Genomic DNA, 26776 nt, shown 5'->3' with positions numbered 1-26776 from the left:
GAACAATTCCTTTCACAACCAATCAAGCATTCATTATATTTTGAATTTAGCACAAGAAAATTGTGTTGACAGTTAAGACTCTTAATTAGTGCCTATCGAAGAAATTTCATGGTATTCATGGTTCCATGGTGCATGTATTGATAATTACCTTGCTCAAAATTACATCGCAGAGAATCTGGTACAAAGGAACAATTTCTATTGTTTTTTTTGTCCCTTGAGGAGTTTCTAACATCTTTAATAGGAACATATTAAAACGCCATTCTTAAGTCCACGTGTACACAAACCATCCATCATTTTCTAATAAAAGCCGCGAGCGATGTAATTTGTCCCCAGCAGAGCTTGCATTCACGACCAAACAATCCTAATATTTCTTAAAATAGCCATTCATAGTATTCATAATTATTTGCGGTTTAGGGTAAAATTTCCCCGGCATTGACATTTCTATTTAATATTCAACGCTTTGTGACGACATTTGTCACCAATCATTTCATCACTGAAATGTAACTGTTTTTTGTTATTTGAATATTGTTGTCCTGCTTCACAGTGACAACCTCATTCGCAGTCAGTCTCATCATCAAATATTTTATAAAATACCGTCAAAAGCTATTATGTTGAATAAAGTCGCACTTATAAACATGGGAAATGTTTGTGTTGTCATAAATCAAAAGTGGATTTTTCTGTTGTTTCTATTTTCAATATTTAGTAGGTACAGATTCTCTGTGTAGGTAATAGCGGGATAATTATTTATTATTGATTTTAAGCATTTAGTATATTTATGAGCACTTAATTCTTGCTCTTTAAAGCAGGTAATAATAATAAATTGAACGATCGTCGGTGGGCAATCATGTTATTCCTGGGACTCTCATTATTCGGTATTCAAGTACGTATTCCCAATTTGCTCCGTATCTAATTAAAAAACGACCTTGGATACAAGATACCTAAGAAATGAAATAAAAATGTGGATATTGTATGAACAAAAATATGAAATACAAAATACATTCCAAAAGTTTAGTGACTTTAATCTAAAAATTTATTAAAATCTAAGATCTCAAAATTGAAGCTTTCAGTACCCGAAATCTTTAATGTTTTAATCAACTGAAAATATGAAAATTTCAAGGACTTCATTGATTAACAATATTCAGCTACACTACTTTACAAATTTTATTACTCCTTTTGATCCAACTCTTTTTTTTTGAGGAAAATTATTGCAACATTAGTACTTGGTCATTTTCGCTTTTGTTTAATGCGTTTTAATTATATGTATTAACATCCATTGAATTGATTCTTTTTAGTGCATGACTTAATTAGCATAGAAATGTATTCATAAACAGTCCTGCTGGACCTCTAGCCAATGAATGAAAAGTTACGATGGAATTGGTTGCTTGGGTGCGTTTTTTGCTATAAAAACTACTTTGATAAAGAGAATGCGAGCCAATCAATGAATAGTTTTTTATGTTTTAGTGAGATTTTAATCAAATTCTCCATTTTGTTACAAAGAAGGGGTGGATCTTTAAATGAAAATATCTGAAATTTATCTCTTTTGCTCTAGAACTGCCGTATACTATAACGTCATCATATAATACACATTGACGTCGTCAGACTTCGAATTTTAGTTTTCCGGATATCTGATGTGAATTTCTAGACAGATCCTTTAAACCAAATTACTGAATTTATTTGTAAAACCAATTCCCGGGAAAAACATTATAATCCCGTTCTTTTATATTTTCGCGTGGTGTTCTACTAAACAAACTAGTACACAATCAAAGGATATTAGACACAATTAATTCACGCTCACTGAGATTTTATTCTAGCGTGGAATGAATGAAAATAACAATGATATGCTTTGTAAACACAAACATTGTTTTATTTGTATCCACAATATTAATGTATGGCATGTAAATAAAAATGTAAATGATTCAAAAATCAATTCAAGTCATTTTGAAGATGGAAATACCTTAATCGCGAAACAATACATATAATAACAAACCATAAATACCAGTTCCGTGATATACTTCGGGTCAGCTGGTACCAACAGGTACGACTGTCGGTTTAGTAGAAGAGAATGGCACAAAGTGCAGGATATTCTTAATCAAGTTTAATAACGTGCAGCCGATTGTTCACACCTTAAACAATGGTAGCATGTTGATCTAATGCTATATCATTTTATATATGTAAAATGTCTTTATGAACTATTTAATTAAATCAACAGTACCATAACGCTGATAATGTAATGTAAATAGTTCATGGGTTACATTCATTTGACGTTCGTAATTCTAGATTAAAAATTAGATAAAAGACGGTAAAAAAGATTCAAAAACGTTGTCAACTTGTCGGAGAAAATATCTGCCACTGTTGAAGAGAAACGTATAGCAAAATTCGCACAAAGGAATCTTTATTTTCATTTTAATCTAATTAATCGGAAAGACGTGAATCAACAAAGAAAGTTGAAGATAATCTTGTTTTACTGTGAGAACCTCTCCATAGGATTCAATCCGAGATACCTTCACCTACCGGAAAAGTGGTTTATTATTGTAGACACGAGAGAATAAAAGCTAATTTTCTAAGAGTTAACTTTTTTGTTCAGCCGATTTATGTTCACGTAATTAAATTAAACTTGATCATTTGGACTAATTCGCATTTTACGATTTGGAGTTGCAAAAAAATTAGTATCACTTTTTTGTTATTATTGTAATTATTCACAATTATTCTACATGTGTGCAAATATAATTATTTTGCCATAATAAGTCAAGTTTTTTGGATTTGTTATTTTCTGATCTCATTAGTGTATAGTTTCGTCGTAGCACCTAGGTTAGTGGAGGCGAGGTTGACGACCCACAAACAGGTACAGTTATCCTTCCCAACAAGCTTCATCGCCATCACCATGGCGTAAACTTTACCTACCTACTCAAGTTGGAGCGATTTTAGGAACTTTGACCAAGAAAGTATGAAAAATATTATAATTGTAATTACCCAAATTTTTAGTAATTTTGATGTTTTAGAGTTATAGTGCCTATTATAGTTAGAGTCAGTTTCAGCTTGTATATTGCGCATCTAAATATAGGTCCGCGCTTGGTACACATTTTTATTCCGCGTAAAATCTAATCAGAAATATGCAAATTTGGTAGGACAAACTAAAAAGTGGACATTTACATTTGTCCTCTTTACTAAATGTCATTTACTTGTAGGTACGTAATGACAAACTTTACTTTAGAATGTGTCAAATTAAGTCAATTTGATGATTGAATTCAATTCCTTCTTTGTTGGGTAAAGTTAATAAAACAATTGGATCTAAAGAAAGTATCAGTGATTGTTTCCTTTTTTTGCCTTAATTTCTCATTGAAGTAACAGCCCGTTTTGCTGGAGTGGAATTTGGGAAAAAATTTCGACTGTTTAAATAGAGTTCAATTTGCTTTCAATTCACTAGTTTTGAAAAGGTATTAAAAACGGTATTTAAATCGTTGGTTTTTGTAGTTTCCACTTTATGTGACTGAGTGCTTCATGAAAAACCACATTGAATCAATTTTTGGTCAGAGAAAGAAAATGCAGTCTGGATCCACAATGGGAATGAGATTTATGTCTCGCGATGGAGAAATAAGAAAACTTGAGTACTTAACATTTGATGCAGGATAAATAAATTTGCGTTTTATTCTGGTAGATTAGTTTGCATTAAGAAATTTGTGCATTTGACTGAAATTTTTGCCTTGTCAGACAATTTATAGAAAACAATAGTTTCTCGGGATCTATTAAGTTTCAAGTCGTTAACTATTTCAAATTATCGTTAAATGCAGATATTTTTAGTCACTGGTCGTTTTATTTTGAATAGACTGCTCATTTCGCTCGCGGGTTTGCAGTCCTGTTGCGATTTTCTTAATAACTCATCATTTTATGAATATTTTAGGAAATTGACTCCGAAGCATTATATAGTTGAAACACGTTTTACCTGCTAAAGTTCGAAATACAGGACTTAAACAGCACCCTAAAAAAGTCGAGAGCAATTAATGCATATTAATTAGATTTTAATAAAATTAGATAGAATTTAAAACGTATGTACTCGTAATAAAAAAAAACAAAAAAAACTGTTTTCTTAAGGCGATGTTGTCACTTTTCATTAAATATCCCTCAGGTATTGCAACTACCGCCTACCGATGAGTAATAATAATAGATCATTAGAACGGAAATTTAATTACCTTTCCCATGTTTATAGATTGAAGCGACGAAATTAACTATTTGTAACTATTTCTCTCAGAAAATTTCAAAGAACTTTGAACCTTGGCAAAATATATTGTCTAAAAAATTTTAAATTTTTTTTAAATTGTAAGTTGTCTTAAAAGGCCTCCGACTTGTCGCAAGTCTGCTTTATAGAGCATATAAAGGTAGCCTAAGGCTAATCTATGCTTGCAATATATTTATTGATTACTTATAGATTACCCTATTCATGGACTGAAAACTAAGCAATTTGCATAACGTAATAAAAACTTTTAAGCCGCTTTAGGTTGAATGAAATCTTTGGATTCCATTAGTTTTACCATTAGGACAATTAAATAATAGAAAATTAAATGGTGCAGTTTAACAATTTGATAATTACAAAACAAGGAAATTAAGTGCAATTAGGGGGCTTGCGGAGAGGTTAAACGCAGCGATTTAGTAGACCATTAGTTAAATTAAAACTGTGCGTTCAAGAGAATCAGTTTATTAAGATGCGGTTTTTAAAACAAAATAATAACAGTCAGGTTTATCAAAATTACAACTTGCATAAAATACAATATACGTGCTGTCGTGCAGGTATTTTTAATTGTAGTGTAAATTATTAAAATAATTTGTACCATGCAATTCGCTGACCGTTGCTGAGCTCACGAAAATGTTTTTATGTAAATGTTAATATTCACTGGAGCGAATACACTTTTTGATCTATCATTTTATTATATCAAAAAATAAATGGAGTGTTACTATAAATTGCACTTAATTTTAGCAAATGTGGATGTTACCAGATTTATTAATTTTGCTACCGTTGTTATTGACTATTCATATTAACACGTTTCGAGCAAAGATGAAAACAGTTTTAGTGTTTAAATTTACTAGTTTCTATAACGATAAAGTTCTTCTTCAAGATATTGTGGCCCAGTTGGAATGAACAACTATTCTATAAATGTCAAGGCAAAGAAATTACGTTATCAAAACAAAGTCTCTAGATCTGTAATGAAGGAATAGTGAAAATAATTGGGTTGTGCACGTCGAATTTATTAGCAATGACTCAAAAAAGAACAGTTGTTAAAAGCGTCGCACTTAAATGCTCTTATTATCGTCAATTTTCGGAATACAATTTGGCAATTTACCACACTCATAGAACTTCATGAGGCGAATCTGTTGGTACGACCTGCATGATTGTACGTACATACATACCGAACCTATTGCGATTTTTTGAATAAGGTGATAAATTTTAAAATTCTATTCCAAAAACTAACGAAGTTACGAGTTTGGGTTGTATTGTGTGTGACACACTGTATAAAGATGTGATTTTTCAAATATTGGTTACGTTGACAATTTCAATTAAAAGTAATTCGTTCTAATAGAACACGGCTAAATTTTACAAGCTTACTTCAAAAAATGCGCTGTTTTCGAGAAAATAATTAAAATCAGGCGATGGTATTTTAAAAATATTGCTTAATTCTCTTGAACGTCGGGCTAAATTAATATTTATTTATAATCAAAAATTAAGGTTAAAATTGTCAATCTCTTGAAAGATCCCATGCCGCATGCTTACCAAAAAATGTCATGGCCTGCTTAGATTGTCCTTTTTTTATTTATGTTTACTTAAATAATGGTCATGTTTTGTGCAAATAAATCTTGTCAATTTCATTATTTGTCGCAGATGCATTTACGAATGTCTTTTTGTTGTTTTCTAATACAGCCCAACAACATTGCTTGTTCTAGAAAGTATTCTTGTTAGATGTAATAAAAGAGATTAAAAATTACTAAAATCATTTATACATTGGTTTCTCATATTGATGAACCTTACTTTCTAGCTATGTTAAGTGCAGGATGCGTGTAATTGAAATATGTATAGTTCCGGAAGAGGGATCTTTTAACGTGTAATTTTTTTATGCACAAAAATGTAGTGATATGTAGATTCTAAATTAAAGGTCATAGTCCATAATGGTCATCAGTCATCAGCCTAAAGAAACTATAACTGTAAATTTTAATTTTAATTTTTATAGACCATACTTTAACATTTTTTAATATACTTCTCTTAGGTATGCATATTAGCAAACTTTCATCTTACGACACAAAAAATGGTATTCTAAATAGTTTTGTTATAACATATTACCATAACAACAAAAAACAAGATGATGGTACGGTTTCAATGAAAATTGAATACCTACAAAACGAACTTCTTTATTCATTTTAAAACGTTCTATCAAAAGCTAGTTATGAAAAGATTTTTTGAAAAACGATAGACAATTTAAATTTTTTTGCCACTTTCCAAGTGACTTGCAATTACAGTGTACAAGAAATCATAGAAGTATTCGACATAGGGATTTGTTTCCCATGTACATAATCACGCATCGGGTACTTGAAAAACGATGTGTCTTTTCTTTGTTAAATAAATGTGCATGAAGACTTTCACTTTGCAAGACGCCCTCTCAGTCCTATTATAACTTAATAACACATGCCTTCAAACCATGCACGACTCGACTATATCATACATCAGGATTGTGTGATTTTCTGCTGCCAAATATATCACCGTACAAAAAAAATATCAGAATTGTTTATGTACAAAATTTGTTACAACTGGAGTAGCTGGTGGAAATAAATTAAATCTGCTGTTACTGTCATCATATTGAGTTGTGATGTGAATATATTAAAATTGTAAAGGGTAATTATAAATTAGAAATCTAAATGTACGTCGATTACCTACTACATTAACACGACTTAATTAAATAAAGAACTGTAACAATAAAGTAATAACGGTTCTGTTTTACGCAAATTACGAACATGCGTCAGGTAGTTTTAAAATATGCTCTGATTTGTTTCACATTGTTGGAGAAAAACATAACTGATAAGAAATATTTCTTCGCCAATTGAACTGGAAAAATCGAAGAACTCGAAAAATCGGGCTTCCAAATTTGCCAAATCTTCGCCTTTTCGATTTAAAAAGCGACATTCCAGGTATTAAAATTTTGTCGAATTATGCATTATGTGAGACATGACAATGAAATTTTTCCATCTCATAATTTAGTTTTTTTTGCGATGAAAACGTTGTCGAACCGGTTAGATATAGTATCGATCGAAAAAGCACTTCGAAGTGGTAGATATGGGAAGTTTTGTCCCAATTAGTGAATCATTTTATTGGATTTTTGCTCGACTTTTCGCACACTGCCGAATTCCTCATGAAATTTTACATTTGATGAAACTACATCTACCTAACATAATTGAACATTTATTAATGAATTTAGCGTTATCAGAAAATGTGTATCCAACGTGTATCTAAAATTGAAAACATAATTTAGAATGTTTTTTCGATAGATAACAATAAATACCTAATAAAATAATTGCAAATAATTCTTTCAGTGTTAAACTATTTGGCGAATTTCCTGACGCGCCAAAAACAAATGTCATTGCACTCGGAATAGTATCGATAATTTATTTATGTTAATATTACTTAATTCTTACATATCTTGCCATAAATGTATCTATCCAAACGTGGGTTTGATATAAAAATTTTGGTAAAAAGCTAAAGGTTAAACGTATTATAATGAAAACAAACATTGTTGAACTCTTTGGTAACAAGTAAAATATAAGTCCACATTTACTTATTCTTTTTAAACAGGTGTGTGTTCGCGTTTATTTACTTGCTTATTCACCTGTAAAGTGGAAGTAAAGCAATGTAGATTTTCCTTGTATGTTGTCTCTAAATGTTTCCAATGTTTTCTAACAAAAGTATTCTTGTGTACAGATAACGTGGGCTCATGATGATGGATAATGCGTTTATGATGACAGGTAGCGAAAGTATTGGTAGCAGGTTCCCGGAGAAACCCAACTTCCTTTTTCCCCATAGGATTTTAATGGTCCAATAATTGCGGTTTTACTACAATTTAAACGTTTTCTGCAACAAAACAACCCTCGCAAATCCTTTAGAAGCTCTATTAATTTTCTTTTCTTTGAGAGTAGAAATATTTTCAGTTTTAATAATTAGGTATAATTCAAAAAGTTAGAAATGCGAATTAAGCAACATTCTGAGAATTTTTTTTATTAAAATTTATATAATACCATTACCTCACTTTTTTTAATTACCTATAAATGTACAGTGGCATGATGCAAACATACGTAGATAAAGGAACAAAAGTTAAAAGTTACATGGTTTATTGTCAATTATGTCTTTTTAGGCGGAAGTCACATAAGCAAATATACGACATTTTACTTTAAATTAAAACTGTAGGTACCTTATTTCCGTAGGTGGATATTAATTTCTCATAGTTTTCTAAATAAATAAACAAATCTATTTACTAAACGGAACGCAAAGCCGGTCGGTAATTTTATTTTTGTTATAAAATTATTACACTAAATTGTTTTTTCTTATTAATCTTCTGATGGACTATATTCAGTGATATTTAGTAGGACAATTCTCTTACATTCAAAAGTTTGCAAGCCTTCATTTAATACAATTTTATCAAGATTTCCCAAGACACGTCAACAATGCATTGACATTTTTTATGCGTGGAAAATCTCGACATTTTTGTGGTACCAACCCATTGAACTACGTTAATAAAGAATGAACAGTCCTACATTTACACGGTGCCCTTCATTGAACTGAACGTTTTTGTGAAAAATTTATATAGGCCATGATTAGCATCTTTGGATCAATAAATGAGGTCATTCTTTAACAGTACCAAGGGAACAGTACTGTACTAAAATAAAATATAATAATAGATATTGTTACGATGTATGTGTGTATTCACATTCATCTTAGAAGTAATTAGATATTACATAGAAGAAATAACAGTTACATGTAGGAACACATAACAGTTGTGTAGAACGTGGCAAACGAAGACTTTCAGACTTGCGGATACCTTTTACCGAAGAGTACTGCGAATTTCTATGAGCTACCAAGAGACCATGAAGAATTTTACATAATTTTTGTCACCAAATCTCACAAAATCATTGTGGAAAGCTTGAAAACATAAATTCATTCAGGGTGAATAACCTGAGTACCAGGTACTTGCACTGTTGTGGGAGCGTTTGGCGAAAAAACCGCAATAATAAAATCATTAATTAAAAGAAGATCCTACCTGGACTAGGTGCCAATTGAGTGTCGGCTAGTACCAGTGAGATAGTCCAGTAGCAAAATACCAAAATTATTAAGTAGTTTAAATAACTAGGGTTTCCCCTAAAGCTCTTCATTTTGCCAATAGCACTGACACACTCAACAATTTTTTAAACATGTAGACATCAGGTACTACTCATGTGAACAATGGTGATTTATCCAAAATTGAACATTCTAAGTTTGAACTTTTTTTTAATTCACTTTACACTGTTTGCTTCAAAGAATGTACCGTTTCCGTATTTGGAAAACTTTCGGTCCCTGGTAGAACCAAACCAGCAACGGTCGCACGCTGACTGAATATACGGTGTGGTGGTGGTACGTTGCAATTCTATGGCGCTTGCCCTGTACTAGGTAAGAGCCGAGTAATCTTCTCTCACATTGTATAATTTCAAGGTTTGGATGTACAATATTAAGCTCAGGTAAAAATGCTTTTTAAATCGATTCCTTTTATTGCCTGAGGGCTCGCTAATTAATCCAAGAAAAACCGCTTGTTTGTTACACGTACCTGTATATTTCCAGTGGTTCCCTTATATTGTGTAATAATTAATAAATTCAGAAGTTTGTTTAATATTGTTTGTTTTAAAATTTATCGTTGAGACCAAAAATAAACTAAAAGCGCATAGATCAAATGGCTTGCGGACAGAAAAACAAATAGAGAAACATGAACTAGTATACACCATTAACCAACAGTTTTTAAACAAACTTTTAACCATCTTTTTTTATTGGTTTTACTTTGTTTTTTATCAATGAGGTTGTTAGGGGATTCTCGCTTGTGAAGACCTCCAAAAATTTTATTTATAATTTAAAATGACAAGTGGGGCTTCCCAAAATTTATCGCTTTAGAAAAAAAAAATTAAACAATTCAAGTTTTAAGCAGACTGTGATAAAATAGTAGTGCATTCAACAATTCAATCAAATTCGAACATTTAATTTCTGGGGATTAGTAGATATCTCCATTTTCATCAGTGGATGCGCCGACGTCCGAAATATAATTGACAATTCACTGAATTGCTGTGAAACATTTATTTAGCTTTATTTTACAAGAAATAGACGAAAGCAAACCTGGCAGAATGAGAAATGTAAGTCAGGGAAATAAAATGAAATAAACTTCACATGAAGTAACAATCAGTACTGATAACAGTAATAATTATGGATATTGGAGACTTCCAACAGATAAATAGAAACCTACTGCAAGAGTCTTTACATCCTTTGGACTACTCTGGGGAGAGAGGTCAGGAGCGGCAGTTAAAAAACTAGAAATACCTCCAACCTTTTTCTGGTCTTCAGGAGGTTGAACAAAAAATTTGAGGGCGCAAAATCAGCACCAGTCTGCTTAAGGACTTTTAGAATGAGATTTATCCTTTTCTAAGACTATCCTGAGATAAGTCAGACCATAAAAGTACAAGTACTTCTTCTCGAAACTTTTTGGTCTTCTTGGTCTAGACGCATTAAAGTTTAGCAGTTTTCATCCCTAGAGGATCAAAAGAAAAGTAGAAGAACCCTAGAATTAATAACAAGAACTAGTAGACCACTAATAAAGGTTGACTGCAGATCTTAACATGATGATGGTCCTACGATATTAGTTTTGGAATCACACGAAGAATTAAGTTGTAGTTCATTAGTGGATTAAACCCAAACTAGAGCAATTAAATCGACATAAACAAACAACGCATGTTTGAATTGCTAAAAACAATCACAAATTCTGCCCACGAAACTCAACAGAAGATTATTTTGGTATAAAAATTTTAGAATATCTAGGTCATGTAGCAAATCGAATTGCGTACAATGGAAGGAGCTCCAGATTTGATAACATAAATACCTGCGTTAAATAACTATAAATTTTGCACACATCCTACATCTAACAATATAATTTATTTTCAAGGACATTATGTACATAACAAATCGACACAATAAAATGGTCAAAAATTGAAAAAAAATGTAAATTGCGATAATGATCATATGCGCTGAAATTACATATTTGTATGTTTGGTTTGTATTTGATTTTTTATTTCCTTTTCCTTGAATTTGCGTCGAAATTGTAAGTACCTATTATCAGCCTCCCAGTTTAAAACTGTCGAGTTTTTCTCGACCAGTTGGTTTTCATGGGAACACTCGATAGGGTTTCCTCGATAAACGTTTGAATAAAATAGATAACATGCCGCAAAGGTGTAAAAGAGGCTTTTGTATCTAGGAGTTTTGACGTTGACTTGTTGGACACTGCGCCAGGATATTCGTAAATTTATGCAATTTTCAGCTTTGTCGTACTTCATAAAGGAAAATATTTCTACAAGAAACACAGGACACACGTCAGGGAATCCTAACTGAAGTCATCCTCAAGAGAATTTTGAACTAGTCAGTAAACATGCCGAATCTATGTGTTTTAAGATATCTTCATTTAAATATAGAACTGATAATGAAGTAATAAAAGTTCGTCCAAGTCTTTTTAAAGTCTTATGGTGGACAATACATTACACTCAAATCTATCCAAAGTGGTTACCATTTCAGGCACTTTATTTTAAATTATCCATTATGATTGCTTTTGTGCACATCTTCAAAGCATTAATTGATGATCTCTACTTAGATCCTTTTCATGTTAAAATGATTAGATTTTAATAGACATTGCAGAATTTTAAAATTTGGAGTAAACATGGAAACCCCGAATCAACGTGCTTATACAGGTGTGTTATATCTAATTGTAAGTGAGGGACCAGTGGTGGGGAACTGGCCGAGAAGTGTAAACTGGTACGGCATGGCACCAAGTCAACCCAGACTGCGAAGGACATTGCGGCCTCACTAATACACATAAGTAGAAAGCCCATCTCATATTAGATTATAGTAACTCGATGGATCATTGTTGGTCTTCTTAGAAAAGTGTTTATTTAAAGAAATTTATTTAATTAAATGGAAAAATTTGGTTTTTGCAATACTAATGGCTTCAAGTCCTGTTAGAGTTCGACAGTCATATTTCATGCCTATTTGAGTCATTCTGCATTAACGAGATAACTGTATCTTATCGGTGCCCTGCAGAAAGAATGCATATGTATAATAAGTACTTTGTGAATTTATTACGCTCACGTGTTGACAACAATGTAGAAACTGGTGCAAAACGTAAAATAGCTTTTGATTAATCAACAAAGAAACATTTAGGTTACACCAGATAAACCATTGTCTGTGCAAGACTTTGTAGCACTGAAGGAAAAATGTTTTCATTTTTATGTAATCAAGCGAAAATTTTTGAATCATTATTATGCACTTGTTAATTCACTGTGGAATGATTAACCGGCTTGTGAAAACAAACAATGAACCCTGTTGATGCTCAACATTATTTAAATTTCGGTACACAATGCATAATAATCAATCACAAGCTTACCTGATGTTAATGCAAATTTTGACTTTCTTGTTCATCAGATTACTATCATGTTAGTCAAGAACAGACATGACTTGACCATTTGAAGACCTACTCAATTTTGATCATCATATAAAAACTCAGACTCGGCGACTTCTGAAATTACACGTCACGTCTTTGATTGTTTTTTGAAAGTCAAAGAATTTTTATTTGGAACTTAAATCTGATTAACAATTTATATATTTTTCACCGATTTGCTAATTAAAAATAGTTTTCAATTTTTGTGAGAACAAAAACTTGAATGAATAAGGATTATATCGAACTAGTGAGCAAATATGGTAAGTAGGAATTTTTCGAAAAATGGGTTTTATTTATCTCTCATACTTGACTAAAAACAAAGCGAAATCCCTAAAATATTTGCATTTTTAAATTTACCTTTAAAAATAGGGTAAAAAATCATGAAATGAGTTGGACTTTATGGTAGTGAAGTACGCTAAGTATCTGTTGCAGACATTTGTCAAGCGAATAATTGACATTTAGGACCTTTATTGCTCTTGCAAAATCATAATTATACAGAGCTTATAATTTGGGAAATAAAACTTTCAAGTCCGTTTCCTGGACAATTACGTTTTGTCACCATCAACTTACCACATTTGTGCGGTAGACCATCGATATGGCATTTTCTGCACGTATGCCAAATATGTTTTGATGAATATTATATTTGTCCTTCAAGCTCAAGAGGAAATAGAGCCACATGCTCTTTTTTGTAATTCTATAGTATTTGCTGTATGTACAAGTGAACCTGTAATTAAGCGCATGTAATACCATATAATAGAAAAACTTTAACGTTAGTTTGCAACACTACATTTTTTACTTCCCTCTTATTGTTTTAGGTTTAGTTCCATTGTTAATGAACGAAACCATTCATTTTAATTATTATTAATAGTCTGAAATGAATAATGAAACTCATTTTTAATTTTAATAAACTACGAATTTTATTTGCTTTTTTAGGTTTACTCTCTGAAACTTTCAAAAAATCACCTGAACCATTGGCAATTGAGTAATGCGTTGTTTTGTTATTAGAAAATTGTCGCTACAGAATTATTACCATGCCGAACTTGAATGAACTGGTTTGATTAAAACAAAATTGAATGAATCTCTACGTGTACGAGTTCGTACAACTAGTAGATATTCCCAAGAGTATTGTTTCTAAATACTAAATTTGTACTACATTCATGTTTGAAAATAAGTAATTTGTACGAGTACGTACCCAACAAGTACTTAATAATTTATTTAATTTACTCTAATACATCATATGATTTTATTGTGTAAACGTTATTAATTACGTAAGAGTGGCCTGACTCACTAATGAAGTGTTTTTAGGGATAAAACTGCCTTATAGTAGAATAATCAGTTGTTGATTAGTAAATTTGATTAAATATTAAAACGTTTCGATATTGTGAATAAATTCTAAGTCACCTAAGTTAACAATTAATCTACCAGAGGAGTGCAACCGCAAAAAAGTGCTTCACTCATTTGAGAATTTGCCATTTGCAATCGTAACCATTTCGACGTCTATTTCAATCACAAATTTTCTTAATATCATGTTACCATTATTTTGTAACAGTTTGAAGACATTTTTGTGCATTTTGCAAAGTAGTACAAAAATGAGCTGTATAATCATTTCTAGATTGATATACTTTGGCAAAGTTATGTCACATAACACAAACAACTCTAATACTGTGCTTAAATGACGATTAGAGGCGATTTATTCTTTTGTTTGTACAGGATGAACAAAGCGGATGCGATGGATCGCGTTAGAATATATTTTTTGTTGAAGGTGTTATTACCTATAAATATTAAAGAAACTAGATTCTCACATGCTTATTAGGTAGGTAAATGTTAGTACAAGAACTAGAAATTATTCACAATCACAATAACACATTTAACAACAAATAATTTCGATTCAGGAATGGCGTTAAAGTATTCAATAAAAAGTGGTAACAAAAGGTAAATGAAAATGTTTGTAATTTGTTGAGTGTGACTTTCCAGTTTAAAGAACTTTCCTTAAAATGCCTATAAAAATTGCTGTGAAATCATTAACTGTGCAAATAACGATAAACTTATTATTTGTTTCAGTTTGAATCCTCCTTTATTTTATAGGAAAAATGAATCTAGGTGCAGTGAGATAGTGTTAAGTACGTAATATTATGTATTATATTCAATAAATCTAGTTTTTAGTGCGTACTAATAAGGCACATTTGATTATTTCCACATAATTCAGTTGGTAAGCTGTAAGTCCGTCACTTATAAATACAGTTTGCCACATGGGAGATGGCAAATCCATATTAAGAGCCCATGGTGACATTAATTGTAAGTCCTCGTCTAAAACGTGATAATAAAAATTATATAGTATACATATATTTAATAAATATTTGTTTAACCGGCTATTATGGTGTTGAGCAGTTCGCTTTCACAGGTGCAGGAAATATAACATGACACCTTTACACACCTACCGCTTCAATTTATATTCTTAAAACAAAAAATTACCAAATGCAGTTTTATTTGTGATCTAACTAAATTATTATGTTCTCTCATGGCTTTGTTTTATATACTTCAAAACCCATAGCTCATTTCTAGAAGTTATAGCCCATGAAGTGACTAGTTCTTACGATCTCAAAAGATATGGAGTTTGATCTTTCACTGAACCCATATGTTAGAATATTAATAATATTATTAGAAAACAGCGCATTGTTACATGCGTCAGACAATACAAGATAAAGTGGATTTTATGGTATGATTATGGATTTTCTTTCAACAGTTTGCTTTAGATGCCAATAAAGTTTGATGAAATCGGCGAGGAAAAGCTTCTGAAGAAATTGAAGAAAAGGCATTCAGCAACGAATTCAAATGAAAAACTTTGATCAATAGATGCCAAGTAGTAAAAATAAATCCGGTCGACTATCTAAAGAGAACTCAATAAAACGGTGAGGATATGTGTAGATATTTATTGAAAAAAAAAGCTATTCTTGTATTACATCCTGAAATGAAACAGACATGTCATCAAAATCATCATCTAAATTAATTACAACATCTGAACTTTTACTCTCATTTCCGTTTTCTGTTATCTTTTTCACTACTTTTGCCTTGAAATCCGTTTCTATAATTCGAGAATTGTCTTGATTCTTAATATGCAAATCTAAATTTTCTTGGATGACACTGTTAGAAACAGGATCATTGGATTCTGTAGTTAGCGGAGTAACCTCTTCACTATATTTGACTTTTTTAGGTATATTACAAACTTCTTTTTCATTTTCAATTTCAGCATCTAAGCTCGGAGCAATTATGATGTCACTTATGATTTGTATCTCTTTTTTTCGTTTGTTTTCGTTAGTTCTAGGATAGTCGCTCGTTTGACTTAACAAAAGTGGTTCACTTGTTGTAGTTCCTTCGCTGACTTGTAGTGTCGGACAAACGGGATGACTAATTCTTTCTAGAATATCTAATCCTTTTTTACACGTTTCTGATATTATTTCGCTGTGACTGTTTGCACCGACGTTTAGGATATCAATAGCCAAATGTAAAGACGGGAGGGGTTTTACATCTTTTTTGAATAGTGCAATTAGCATTTCATATAATTTTGCTTGACATGTGGGATTGTTGTAGGGAACAACAATCTTCCCAAGGTGTACGTCGCCTAAAATTGTTAAGAGAATGGACAACACCTCCTAAAAATTTTTGGTTAAAGAAATTGTTATCATAGTTTGAAAGTTACCTTAAGCAAATTTTGTTCAATTGAAATGCTAGATGTAAGTAAACATTTTAGAGATTCCAATGCGTAAATACAACCACTGTACATAACAGGATGTCTAAAAAATAGTCATGAGTAAAATAAAATGGCTTGTAAGGATGTAAAAAGTTACCTTTTGTCTCCTCCAGTTTGATTTACAACTTTCTTATGCTTACTGGAAACATCTTTAACATTTAGTATAATTGTTTTTCTTGTTAATGAAATATCTTTAAGTATAAAAGGAACGATTTTTTCCTGAAGTTGCACTTCATTTATCATTTTGTTTGACGAAAACCAATTAATCAAAGTTTTGTATGTGGATAATTTATAAGCCCTGTAAGAAGACTAGTTGATAGCACACCAGTTTCTTTAAAACTCAGTAATACTTACACGTCGAACGTAAAACAATTACAAGTGTGAATTCTTCTTAACGTATTTAAGAGACAATTTTCGAAGACGACGGAAAACGGTATAACACTTAATCTGTACCTAAAATCAGTGATGAGACCAGATTTGGTTATTCAAAGAAATTGTTACCCTTTCACGAATACTCTAAAAATGCCAAGCAACTGGAGCTGAATTTCTTTCAAAAAAATGCCATGTTTAATACTATTTACGATTTGCATATCTGAATAACAAACGTGTGCTGATAATCCTCGGTATATAATATCAATGACATGTTTTATAACGATTCGTTTCTCGACAGGAAAAGATTTACTAAAAATAAAATAAAAAATACTAGAAATATTTTATAATCAAACTTACATTATCATCGTCTTCAGGAGAATTAGACAGTTGATGATTCTTCTAGCAATTCCTTCAACGTCATCACCTGATGCGTTTGTTATCGAGTTAGAAAATTTAATTGTTTCACCGTCGATTTCTAGAGTTGTTTTAATTTCAGGGAAATCCTCGAAAAAATCGTCATACAGAGTCTGAATAGTTGCACATACTTTTTTAAATTCGCAACTATAATTGTTACTGTAGTTTATTCCATTGTTGCCGGCACCACCGGTCTAAGATTGAATCGTCAGTTTCAAGCATAGGAAACAGAAATTAAAGCACTTTTTGCAAAATTAAAATTTTGTGACCATTTATTACAAAAAGTACTTCAAAGTTCATTTTTTACATTTTTACCTGAAGGAAATAAATGAAACTAACGGCTGCTGATTCAGTTACCGCCTTAGAAGAACTATCCAAACAGTCTATTAAATAGGTCTGCACTTTTTGTTTATGATTTCCAAACCAAGCAGGGTATCTTTTCATGCACTGTGTTAAACATTTTAGACCTGCTATCTTTTCTTCATTGTATTGGCATGATAAACATGCTTTTAGAGTAGCATTTAAATGTTCTGCAGGAAATTTTTTGTGAAAGGATTCCACACCATCAGCGTTCTCTATTATTTTGGCTAAAAATTTTAATAACTGTAATCTTGTTCGTTTAATTAATTTTTATAACTTACTTAAAATGTTTAGTTTAAATTCTTTACTAGAATCTTCTACATTTTGTACCACACAATATCCCGCCCAATGTAACAGATTTTCGTTTAAAATTTCAGATGAACAATATGTTATTAAATTTTTTAGCAATTCCAGTCCTTGAAATCGCGTTTTTCCACTAACTACCAAACTATTTACGCTTGCAATTACTGACCTCTCACCTTCCAGATTTAACATGTTGCTATAAATGAATTCTAGGGTCTGATTAGGGGGTACTCCGTCACCAGAAGTAATTAAAAAAGTTAACTGATTTGAAATCAGCGACATTTTTTTTCAATTTTACTCAATGTTGATTGAATTTAATCTGAAAATAAATATTAGTTTTTCTTGTGAATTGTATCTTATAGATCTAACACAAACCCTTCATTTACTTCGACGTATTTAAAGTTGAAAACGTGTTTTCATGTTTTGAGGTTAATATAAGCGATATGTGAGGTTAAGAATAACGTGACAGTTGTTATAAAAAAATAAACAAACGTGTTGCCGATAAAGTCCCCAAAAAAATCAAATTTAAGGATGACTATCAAAAAAAAATTAAACGCTCTATCTTAAATTTATTAGAATTAAGAACTATATGTTTATCATGGATTACAAAATGAATGAATGTTGATTAAGCAGAATGCGTACTTTACAAAACAACTAATCATCTTCCATTAAAGCAGCAAATTTGTTCTGTGCGCAATGGGGTGCTTCATCTTCAGACTCGCTTTCGTCTTCACTGTCTTCATTACTCTCATCTTCACTGTCCCTTTTATGATCACCGGTTGAGCCATGGGCTTCATTATCAGAAATATCTGAGAAATCTTCCTTGTCTACAACTGGTTGTTGTTGGTTTTCATCTGATTTTGCTTGTATCCATTTTACATTCTCAACTTCAGGGTGTGTTGCCCAGTATTCTGTAATTTTAAAGATAAGATTATTAAAGTTAAAAAAATGAAATTTACCTTGTCTTCCAGTGTAACCGGGAGGTCGTAAACACAAACAAATCTTTCCATCCAAAGCCATTCTCAACAAGTCGTTAGCAGCGCGATAACTATCCAATCTGGCCGCTTTGGCTGTAAGGAAACCGCGTTTTTTTGCCCAACCATCACAAATATCCATCGCGCACCAAGTATCGTCATTCTCAGGATGCTCAATTCTTAACATATTTGGTAAATTTAACCGTTCAGCTAAGAATTTAATGGTGGTAAATGGTTCTCTAAGCTGCGCTATTGGGAAACTTCCCATTAAAACTTGTAAAACTTTCGGTGTAATTGACGGAAAAACCAAACCGGGACAATCGCACAGTCTTACATTTGGAGTTAAGAATATCGTTTGAAAATGTTTGGTGTGTCCTGGTGTTCTTGACACGCTGACAACTTTTTTTCCCATGATGGCATTGATTAGCGACGATTTGCCAACATTGGGTTGACCTAAGCAGCCAATTGTAAGAATTCCGTTTTTGTATTTTTCATGCTCAAAGAAACTTGTATCAACTGACTTTACTTCAACAGTTTCGCCAATTTCAACTTTCTCGTCATCTTCATCGGCGTCATACTCCAAGTTCATTTCTTCTCTGATTTTGCGATGCCAAGAACTTATGTCTATACTGTCGCCCACAATTTCTTTGCAGACTGAAAACAATTGCTCACTTCCTTCAGCAGCCAAGCGAAATTTTCCTTTTCTTTTCCGCACTTGAAGGCCTGTAAAGACAATGTTTAGACAAAGAAAATAAAATTCGTTAGGTACTGACCAGCTCTGTTTACTTGAGTTCCTACTAAATTGTAACCAGGAAGCGTTGTGAATAGAGCAATGTGCAATTTTGGGTAGTTCTCTTCAAAATATTTTTTCCAAGCTAATACTAGCGGTGCTGGGGCTAAATCTATTTTGTTCAAGACTAGAATAAAGTCTTTTTTTAGAGTCTCTGTTACGTATTCATACAAGGACGGTGGAAACATGTGGGCCTGCATAAAAAAATACCATAAAAAGAGAACTGCTAAATTAAATAAGTAAAAGCACCACTTTATGTCATTTAAATGGCAAAATAATGTTAAATGTTAAATGGATGTGATGTTTTATTAGCCAACGTAATTGAATTTATTTTGGATATAACTTGTTAAGTAACTGTAAGTAAATTTGTAAAGATAATTTGATTAGTGATTAGCAGTAAATTAAAACTATTTTAGAGTTTACTTAAAATCGAAAGCAACTAATTAGCAAGTTGTTTGACTAAAAACTTAAATAAACTTGGACTTACAGGAAATCTGATATCAATGATGTGTAAAACAATATCTGACATCTCTAGGACCCTCCACAACTGCCTCCAAGTTTCAAGATTTAACTCAAAAAATCCCAAGTTTTTTAAATCAAACTTCTCAATTAAGCTGTTTACATAATCCTAAAAAATAACACAAATCATAATAGGAAAATTCATCCATTAATTCTACTCTCACATTAAAATATTTGATCTCACGTGCTTCCAAAACCTCACTACTCAAATCATAAGACCAAGGAGGTCTCTTTGGAAAACCTAATTCTTCAGGAAAATAGTTTTTAGAATCAATTTCTAGAGTCGCTTCAGATATGGGCTCTATAGTTTTGCACGCTTCTTCTTTTCGTGCTTTAATTTCCGCGTTACTCTCGCGATAGAACTGTAAAGCGTAGCGATTTCTATCTGATCTCCCATCTTTTGAGGGGCAGTAGTTAAATTTCTGTATTTGTCTCGATTCCTCGCTGTCGCCCGCACTAGAATGTGTTTGAGGACGTCGATTCCTGCCACCATAACCCTCTGATAACAAAACAAATGGGATTAAAAGAGATAAATTGCGATAATAATTTTAAATAATTATTTGTACCTGCTGGGGCATTTTGTTTCGATTGTTTCTTGGCTTTTAGTTGTTCTTTCTTGGCTTTGCCACTAAATGGTTTCTTTCTTTGAGGCATTTCTCTTAAGACTGCCGCTTTGAACACGTTTTTCCATCAACGAACTTCTAGAATTTAAAAGTCAGATGGTAGTTGTCAAATTTGACGTTTTGTTGACAGCTGAGAACAAAACAAACAAACGACCTAAGAGAAATAGAAAGCCAGGTCAGATCGCTTCAATAACAAAATAAAAATATTTAAACAAAATAAACATTATTTCAGTGCTCATAACACCAACATTATATTTGTGATAATGAATTCTTAAAACGGAAAAGGTAATTATTTGAAATGATCAATTAGGGATTTTACTCTGTCGTCATGGTAATGTAATGTCTGTGGTAGGACGATGACACTTGACAATTCAGTAACAGACAGCTGTTTGTTAATTATATTTTGTTAGTTTAACGCAAAGTTTAACGTTTTACGATTTTTTCGAAATTTTGGAACCACAGAATTTGCAATGGAGTTCTACGATACACACGTCGATGAAGAATCATACTGGTCAAAGATTGTGTCCCCAGGTACTAAATTTTCCAATTTCAAAGATATATTAACATTGACCTTTTTCAGTAACCTACACTTTTGAAAATTATGGTTGGTACATTTTAATTACACTAGTTGTTCTGATGTTTGTTTACAATAAAAAGTTGAAGTCTTATTGGGAAAAATATAGGAACGACAAATTTGAGAGAGAGTATGCTGCAAAATACCATAAAAGTAGGGATAAAGTGGTTTCTTGCTGTATTTTTAACATTGAGCACTTGTAGATCCTGACTTATTTGAGGCACATATGCATGCTAAAGACAGATGGGTGCAGAAGATGCAGGAACAGTACAATAAAGAAAGTAATGAATATCAAGAAAAAATGAAACAGGTGAAAAGAATTGGCTCCTTAATTGTTGTTTATTTGCTCTCATTATAGAAAGAAGAGAAAAAGAAACAAGAATTAATGGAGAAATATAGTGACCATCCTAGTGGGCATAAATTAGGGACAAGCAGCACAAGTAATGATAAACCCACCAATTTAAGACCCGGTACAGCATTTTTGTTTATTATTTTAATTAAATTGTTAATAATTGTTTCATTGATAGAATACAATCCACTTATGGGTGGTGGTACTTCATCGTCATACCGCCCACAAAGAAGAAGTCCATGTGGAGGAGGTGGTTGTGGGAGATAAGTCAGTTTTCTTTAGTTAAATAAACTTATAAACTGATCTATTTATGATATTCAGATTGTTGGCCAAGATATTTGTATTTTATTAACTAATTTTGGAGGATTTTTTAACTATGGACTACAAGTGGTTCATAAATAACTTATATTCATTCTTAAATAAAAAATTCTTCGTTGCAAAGTTAACTAAATAAATAATTTACTACAATAATGTACTTATCATATTTACTTTATTTGGTTACATTATTATTATAATAAACATTTTCAGAATATACCAACAATAAAGAAATAAAATTATATTTAGCTCGTGATTGCGACTACGTTAAAATATAAAGCTATTTTAGGTGAGGTCATCATAATCTTCATCCACATCTGCGTCGTTCGGTACTTCCATTTCTGGTGGTCTAATATTGTTTAATAGATCTCTCATGGCACCAACTAAAGATGCAACACTTCGCCGCAAATCGCCACCCTCATTATTGGCGTTGTTTTCATAAACTGGTAAAGCCACGGCACCATCTTCTTCACGAGCTCTATAAAAACGCGAATAGTTTTACACAACAGACACTTCCAAAACTTACGGTTCTAACAAGTTATGTGGAATTTGATTAGGATTAAAATTCGGCAAAATCGACCTAAAGAAAATGCCTAACGGAATGGAACTGTTAGTCGCAGATGTTGGTCTTTTTGGTTTGGTGTAGATGTTGATGGAGTCTTTAGGTGGTAGCGGATCGAAACCCAACACAGGTCCCGTATAATCCTAAAACAAGTTTTCTAATAAAACAATTATGACTCCGTTTGTGTTATTACGTCCGTAATTGGTGTCAAATCTTTGATGTCAGACAGTAAAATATGTCTGGCTATGCTTCTAGGAAGAGGTCCTTGGTACCGTTTCGTTCTTTTTACTTCACAATCTTTTACGATAGGATCGTTTTCATCGACTCGATTTAATACTACGTGCACATTTTTTTCCAGCCAGTGCATTAAATCGCTGTCTTTCCATATGTGGTAACATCTGCTTACGTACAACTGTATCAATTGTGTTAAAGCTGCTGGTTGTCTAAAAGGCAAAGTATAATACGAAATTAAAAAAATAATAATAATTTACTTATGTTCGTTGGCTGAAGAAAAGAACGAGTGTGTCATTACCCTGTTATCAATCTGCACTGAGCATTTCTCTAGTAAAGGCATAAGTACCCCGGGAAACATTAAGAGCGCATTTTGCAGAATACTGTCGGCTTTAGCTGTATCACCATTAGAGGTGTAAAAATGAGCGACAGCTGTAGAGAATGCGAAGTTTGGTAATTGCGACAAATTCTTCTGCGCTTCCCATTCGTCCGCTAGTTCTATTAGCCAAGTGTATTCCCGCGCTCGTAAGGCATAAAAGTCGATGGCTAATTTGATAGCCACGGGATCACCGTCGGGATCCAGAGAAAGAAGAAGTTTACAAAATTCTAAGGATGTTCGGCAGCAAGCGCGCCCTCCGACGAACGTCAAATGTTTAAACAGAGTAATGTATAACGCCCTGGAAGAACCAATAGCGTATAGTTTCAAGTTGATTTGCGGCATTGCAAATCACACTTGCGTTACAATATTTATACTGACCTGTTTTCCTGTCTTCTATAGTCAAGTCTACAGGTTCCTTGAGCTACATTAAAAAGTGGATGAAAAGCACATTCCAGACAATACAACGCTCTTTCAATAAATTCAGCAGCCATGGCCAAGTCTTCACTTAACTTACAGAGATCTGACAACTGTATTAAAGCATCAATATGATAAGGATGATCATTAATAATGGCAACAATGTTGTCAGGATTGAGACTTTCCACAGACTCAAGGAACCGGTTCTGTATTTGGCGATAACTTTGACTATGTTCATACGTAAAATATTGAATTCCTTGTTTATTTTCAAGAAGATTCATGGAAAGCCCTGATTTGCCCACCTGAGGCCAAGTATCTTTACCATTTACCAACCACGTGGTTTTAACGTGGCCTCTACCTCTATTTTTTCTTTTGCTATAATAAATAATTTATGAGCAAAAAAAATGTTGCACAATTATTACCCACTGTTCAGCTTGAATGATTTTTGAGCCAAATATCCTCTTTAATTCATTATTAGGATTGAGGTGTTTATGCTGCACTGATAAAATGTTTTTGTGAGAATTTTTGTCATGTTTGGTGTTAATTGGTGGTGTTGGAGTAACTCTGGGCACATGGTTCTCTCCCAAAAGTCTGTTCACTTCACGAACAGATCTCTCCACCTCATCAATCTACCAATTAGTCAATTAATTAAAATATTCACGAGTTACTTAATTAATTACATCAGCATTGTCTTCACTACTTCTTTGAGTGTTTACATGTTTCCCTGACTTTTTCTTTTTCTTCTTCTTTTTACGTTTAACTTCATGATTAGGATCTCCTTCACAGGATTTAGCTGCTTCAGTTTCATTGTCATCTTCCTTTACTTCACTCTCTGAGTGGGACTGTTGATTTAACTAGAACAGCTCCAATATCAACACCATTCTTGAATGTTTAAAAAACAAATTACCAAATCATAACGATTTATATTCAGTTGTTTCCTTCGAGCACCTCCACTAACAGGGATATCTGTTTCTGTGTCTGAGACGTCATCTACAATTTCTTTATCTCCTTGCAATTTCCGTAACACACGGGAAGACATCACCACAAATGGTTTAATTAAACCTGTGTACTGCTGAGCCTTTGCACGAGAGATCGATGGAAATCTGGAGACTTTTATTTTGACACATTGACATACAGCTGTTTCTAACCTAAAATTGACGTTTGTAATTTACACGTACGTCCGTGATTAGTCATATCAGGTGGAACAATTTGTAGGTCATTCCAGGCGAAAGTGACCGCGAGCAATAAGAAAAGGCAATTTTTTTTTTTAATTTATTAAAAGTAAAGCATTTATGTTAGCCCACGGCTTTATTAAAAATTTTAGTGTGCTGCATAGAAATTAATAAAACACTTAATAAATAACAATTTATTTTACAATAATTTCTGTAGAATATATTATAATACATAATTTCTACTGAAGTGAACTTCTAAAAATCTCATCTTTGAAGCATCTGAATACTTAAAAAATAGCTTAAAGCTCTTACAAACGTCAACGAAAACTGGATGGATTAAAACTATTTTACTGAGACTTTTACAATACATAATGGAATAAAAAATACAGTTATTGTTACAGTGAAGTAGTTTTTCACATATTAAGGTTAATTACACTTAATATCAGTAGATTCTTCGTACATCAGTTTAAATAAAATCTTGGCACTAAATTTAAACTGTGGTAGAAACAGGTAGAACAAAATCATACTTGATATAATTTTTAACCAATAGATAGTTATATACAATAATCAATAATATACCTTTAAATATACATGCATAGACTGCTTGTCGTTTACGATAATTTCCATATCATAATTATGATGATAATAATTAAAATAATAGCTCCAACAAGCCCCAGAATAAGTTTCTTTCTCCTAATTTTATTTTTATAAGTACTTGCTTCTCTCAGCTGCTGTGCTCCATCTCTGACAAAATCTGTGGTTCTTTCCACACTTGCTTCAATACTATCAATGACTTCACCTTGCTCATGCACCAGAGCCCCTAATTCTTTAAAAATTTGATTGACGTCATTGATGTCGCTCTAAAAGTTAAGAAGGCTGAAATAAGAAGGCTGAATACTTTGTGTAATAGCTTTACCTCCAATTGCCTAATGGACTGTTCTTGTTCTTGTAAAGCTCTAAGTTCAGATTCTTCTTGCATCTGTACTTGTTGTCTGCCTGCACTACTATCCTGTAACTCAATTAATTGTTCATCCTTTTTGTAGCCACCTAAAATGTTGACTCAGTACAAGAAGTAGAACAAGAATGTTTTACTTAGGAAAGGTTCCCCATATGCTTGAGCTTTGGCTTTATTGACTTGCTCTTTTTCCTTTTGAGCTGTACTTCTTTGGGCAGCTTGAAACATGTTTAAAGTTGAAGCAAACTCATCTTGTAATCTCTCTCTTTGCATTTTTCTTTGTCTTTGTTCAGACTGAGATAAAGATGGGGCGATAGCATTGAGATCTTTAATGTATCCATTAGTATCCTTAACAAGTTGCTGAGTATAATGTTGTATTGAATGACTAAAAAAAATATGATTATGAAAATGCCCTCAGAATTGTATAACAGTTACAGCTGCTTCCTTAACTCTGGCGAGTCTTGATGAGTACCAATTTGGTTGACCATGCGCTGCATTGAAGACACTAAAAACATAGATAAAGATAAGAAGTCCTAGTTAAGTTAGCTTTTACCATTTTGAGATATTTTCTGTATACTTGTCCCAATAGTTTGAGATAACTTTTGAAAATCTTGTTCTCGGTTCTGAGCTCCGTTTTGATACGAAAAACTATCCATATTTTTGTTTACTCACTGTTGGAAATACCAAACAAACTTTATTGTTATGACTTGTTTGCGATTATCAAGGTAAAGAAAAGATAATCTTTCGAGAGTGTATCCTACCTGAACAATAAATTTATGGAATTGCAAATTTCACTGCAAATTAAAATGTTATTGCAATTTGCCTTTTTAATCAATCAATAACCCTTGAAATGTGAGTCACTGCTTGGTTTTGACAGCTGTCATGGGCTTGACGTTTATTTGACAAACAGGTGTGCAAACATTACTGAGCAAAATTTAACTAAAATTTCAAAAGTAAGGAAGTAATTAACATAAAA

At 32.4% G+C, this 26776-nt stretch overlaps 6 protein-coding genes across 8 annotated transcripts in view; 1 reads left to right on the top strand and 5 right to left on the bottom strand.

Moving 5' to 3' along the window:
* mgl (low-density lipoprotein receptor-related protein megalin) overlaps positions 1-9634 on the bottom strand; it is a 33350-nt gene extending 23716 nt beyond the window's left edge. The window contains exon 1 of the mRNA XM_088031061.1: positions 9288-9634. Within this exon, the coding sequence (XP_087887187.1) occupies positions 9288-9399 (112 nt within the window). The 5' untranslated portion in view covers positions 9400-9634. The remainder of the gene's footprint in view (positions 1-9287) is intronic.
* A 6028-nt stretch (positions 9635-15662) lies between these two features.
* LOC148179072 (proline-, glutamic acid- and leucine-rich protein 1-like) lies at positions 15663-18406 on the bottom strand. The gene is made up of 9 exons (XM_088029518.1): positions 18319-18406; positions 17922-18262; positions 17596-17867; positions 17224-17474; positions 16996-17175; positions 16849-16947; positions 16592-16792; positions 16444-16537; positions 15663-16396 (listed from the first exon to the last, which is right to left on the bottom strand). Exons 2-9 carry the CDS (start codon positions 18223-18225, stop codon positions 15692-15694), a joined length of 2106 nt encoding a protein of 701 aa, XP_087885644.1. The 5' UTR covers positions 18226-18262; positions 18319-18406; the 3' UTR covers positions 15663-15691.
* An 86-nt stretch (positions 18407-18492) lies between these two features.
* Ns4 (Nucleostemin 4) lies at positions 18493-21004 on the bottom strand. The gene is made up of 6 exons (XM_088029214.1): positions 20793-21004; positions 20391-20725; positions 20195-20335; positions 19691-19901; positions 18903-19640; positions 18493-18854 (listed from the first exon to the last, which is right to left on the bottom strand). Exons 1-6 carry the CDS (start codon positions 20878-20880, stop codon positions 18598-18600), a joined length of 1770 nt encoding a protein of 589 aa, XP_087885340.1. The 5' UTR covers positions 20881-21004; the 3' UTR covers positions 18493-18597.
* A 168-nt stretch (positions 21005-21172) lies between these two features.
* Positions 21173-22468, top strand: LOC148179070 (uncharacterized). 3 transcript variants are annotated; one of them, XM_088029683.1, is made up of 6 exons: positions 21173-21380; positions 21430-21576; positions 21627-21733; positions 21782-21893; positions 21951-22039; positions 22377-22468. In XM_088029683.1, the coding sequence occupies exons 1-5, from the start codon at positions 21320-21322 to the stop codon at positions 22037-22039; spliced, it is 516 nt and encodes a 171-aa protein (XP_087885809.1). In that variant the 5' UTR covers positions 21173-21319; the 3' UTR covers positions 22377-22468. The 3 variants fall into 3 exon arrangements, with proteins under 3 accessions (XP_087885809.1, XP_087885810.1, XP_087885808.1); XM_088029684.1 differs by lacking the exon at positions 22377-22468 and adding an exon at positions 22094-22331; XM_088029682.1 differs by lacking the exon at positions 22377-22468 and having other exon boundaries at positions 21951-22331.
* Nulp1 (Nuclear localized protein 1) lies at positions 22369-24861 on the bottom strand. The gene is made up of 8 exons (XM_088029680.1): positions 24581-24861; positions 24354-24527; positions 24100-24302; positions 23638-24048; positions 23141-23557; positions 22843-23092; positions 22614-22792; positions 22369-22565 (listed from the first exon to the last, which is right to left on the bottom strand). Exons 1-8 carry the CDS (start codon positions 24710-24712, stop codon positions 22373-22375), a joined length of 1959 nt encoding a protein of 652 aa, XP_087885806.1. The 5' UTR covers positions 24713-24861; the 3' UTR covers positions 22369-22372.
* A 316-nt stretch (positions 24862-25177) lies between these two features.
* Syx7 (syntaxin 7) lies at positions 25178-26720 on the bottom strand. Its single transcript, XM_088029681.1, has 6 exons — positions 26562-26720; positions 26354-26471; positions 26236-26305; positions 25938-26185; positions 25762-25892; positions 25178-25705 (listed from the first exon to the last, which is right to left on the bottom strand). The coding sequence occupies exons 2-6, from the start codon at positions 26454-26456 to the stop codon at positions 25457-25459; spliced, it is 801 nt and encodes a 266-aa protein (XP_087885807.1). The 5' UTR covers positions 26457-26471; positions 26562-26720; the 3' UTR covers positions 25178-25456.
* Positions 26721-26776: the final 56 nt, after the last annotated feature.

Source organism: Gnatocerus cornutus, chromosome 2 (genome assembly GCF_029298725.1).
Source record: "Gnatocerus cornutus isolate USDA-ARS CGAHR chromosome 2, icGnaCorn1.1, whole genome shotgun sequence".
Lineage (NCBI taxonomy): Eukaryota > Metazoa > Arthropoda > Insecta > Coleoptera > Tenebrionidae > Gnatocerus > Gnatocerus cornutus.
The sequence above is the reverse complement of the archived record's forward strand: the minus strand, read 5'-3'. Positions and strand labels throughout refer to the sequence as shown.

Bases quoted from the DNA above. Each gene is read 5' to 3' on its own strand.
- LOC148179072 (XM_088029518.1), bottom strand. From the start codon at position 18,225: ATGTCGCTGATTTCAAATCAGTTAACTTTTTTAATTACTTCTGGTGAC. The intron at 16,793-16,848 runs GTAAGTATTACT...GTCTTCTTACAG, and splicing joins AATTGTTTTACGTTCGACGT to GGCTTATAAATTATCCACAT. The intron at 16,538-16,591 runs GTAACTTTTTAC...ACTATTTTTTAG, and splicing joins CAAACTGGAGGAGACAAAAG to ACATCCTGTTATGTACAGTG.
- Ns4 (XM_088029214.1), bottom strand. From the start codon at position 20,880: ATGCCTCAAAGAAAGAAACCATTTAGTGGCAAAGCCAAGAAAGAACAA. The intron at 19,902-20,194 runs GTAAGTCCAAGT...TTTTTTATGCAG, and splicing joins TCATTGATATCAGATTTCCT to GCCCACATGTTTCCACCGTC. The intron at 18,855-18,902 runs GTAAATTTCATT...TTAAAATTACAG, and splicing joins CGGTTACACTGGAAGACAAG to AATACTGGGCAACACACCCT.
- LOC148179070 (XM_088029683.1), top strand. From the start codon at position 21,320: ATGGAGTTCTACGATACACACGTCGATGAAGAATCATACTGGTCAAAG. The intron at 21,381-21,429 runs GTACTAAATTTT...GACCTTTTTCAG, and splicing joins GTCAAAGATTGTGTCCCCAG to TAACCTACACTTTTGAAAAT. The intron at 21,734-21,781 runs GTGAAAAGAATT...CTCTCATTATAG, and splicing joins ATCAAGAAAAAATGAAACAG to AAAGAAGAGAAAAAGAAACA.
- Nulp1 (XM_088029680.1), bottom strand. From the start codon at position 24,712: ATGTCTTCCCGTGTGTTACGGAAATTGCAAGGAGATAAAGAAATTGTA. The intron at 24,049-24,099 runs GTGGGTAATAAT...TATTTATTATAG, and splicing joins AAAATCATTCAAGCTGAACA to CAAAAGAAAAAATAGAGGTA. The intron at 22,566-22,613 runs GTAAGTTTTGGA...GCGTTTTTATAG, and splicing joins CCACATAACTTGTTAGAACC to AGCTCGTGAAGAAGATGGTG.
- Syx7 (XM_088029681.1), bottom strand. From the start codon at position 26,456: ATGGATAGTTTTTCGTATCAAAACGGAGCTCAGAACCGAGAACAAGAT. The intron at 26,306-26,353 runs GTAAAAGCTAAC...CTATGTTTTTAG, and splicing joins ACAGAAAATATCTCAAAATG to TGTCTTCAATGCAGCGCATG. The intron at 25,893-25,937 runs GTAAAACATTCT...TCAACATTTTAG, and splicing joins ATATGGGGAACCTTTCCTAA to GTGGCTACAAAAAGGATGAA.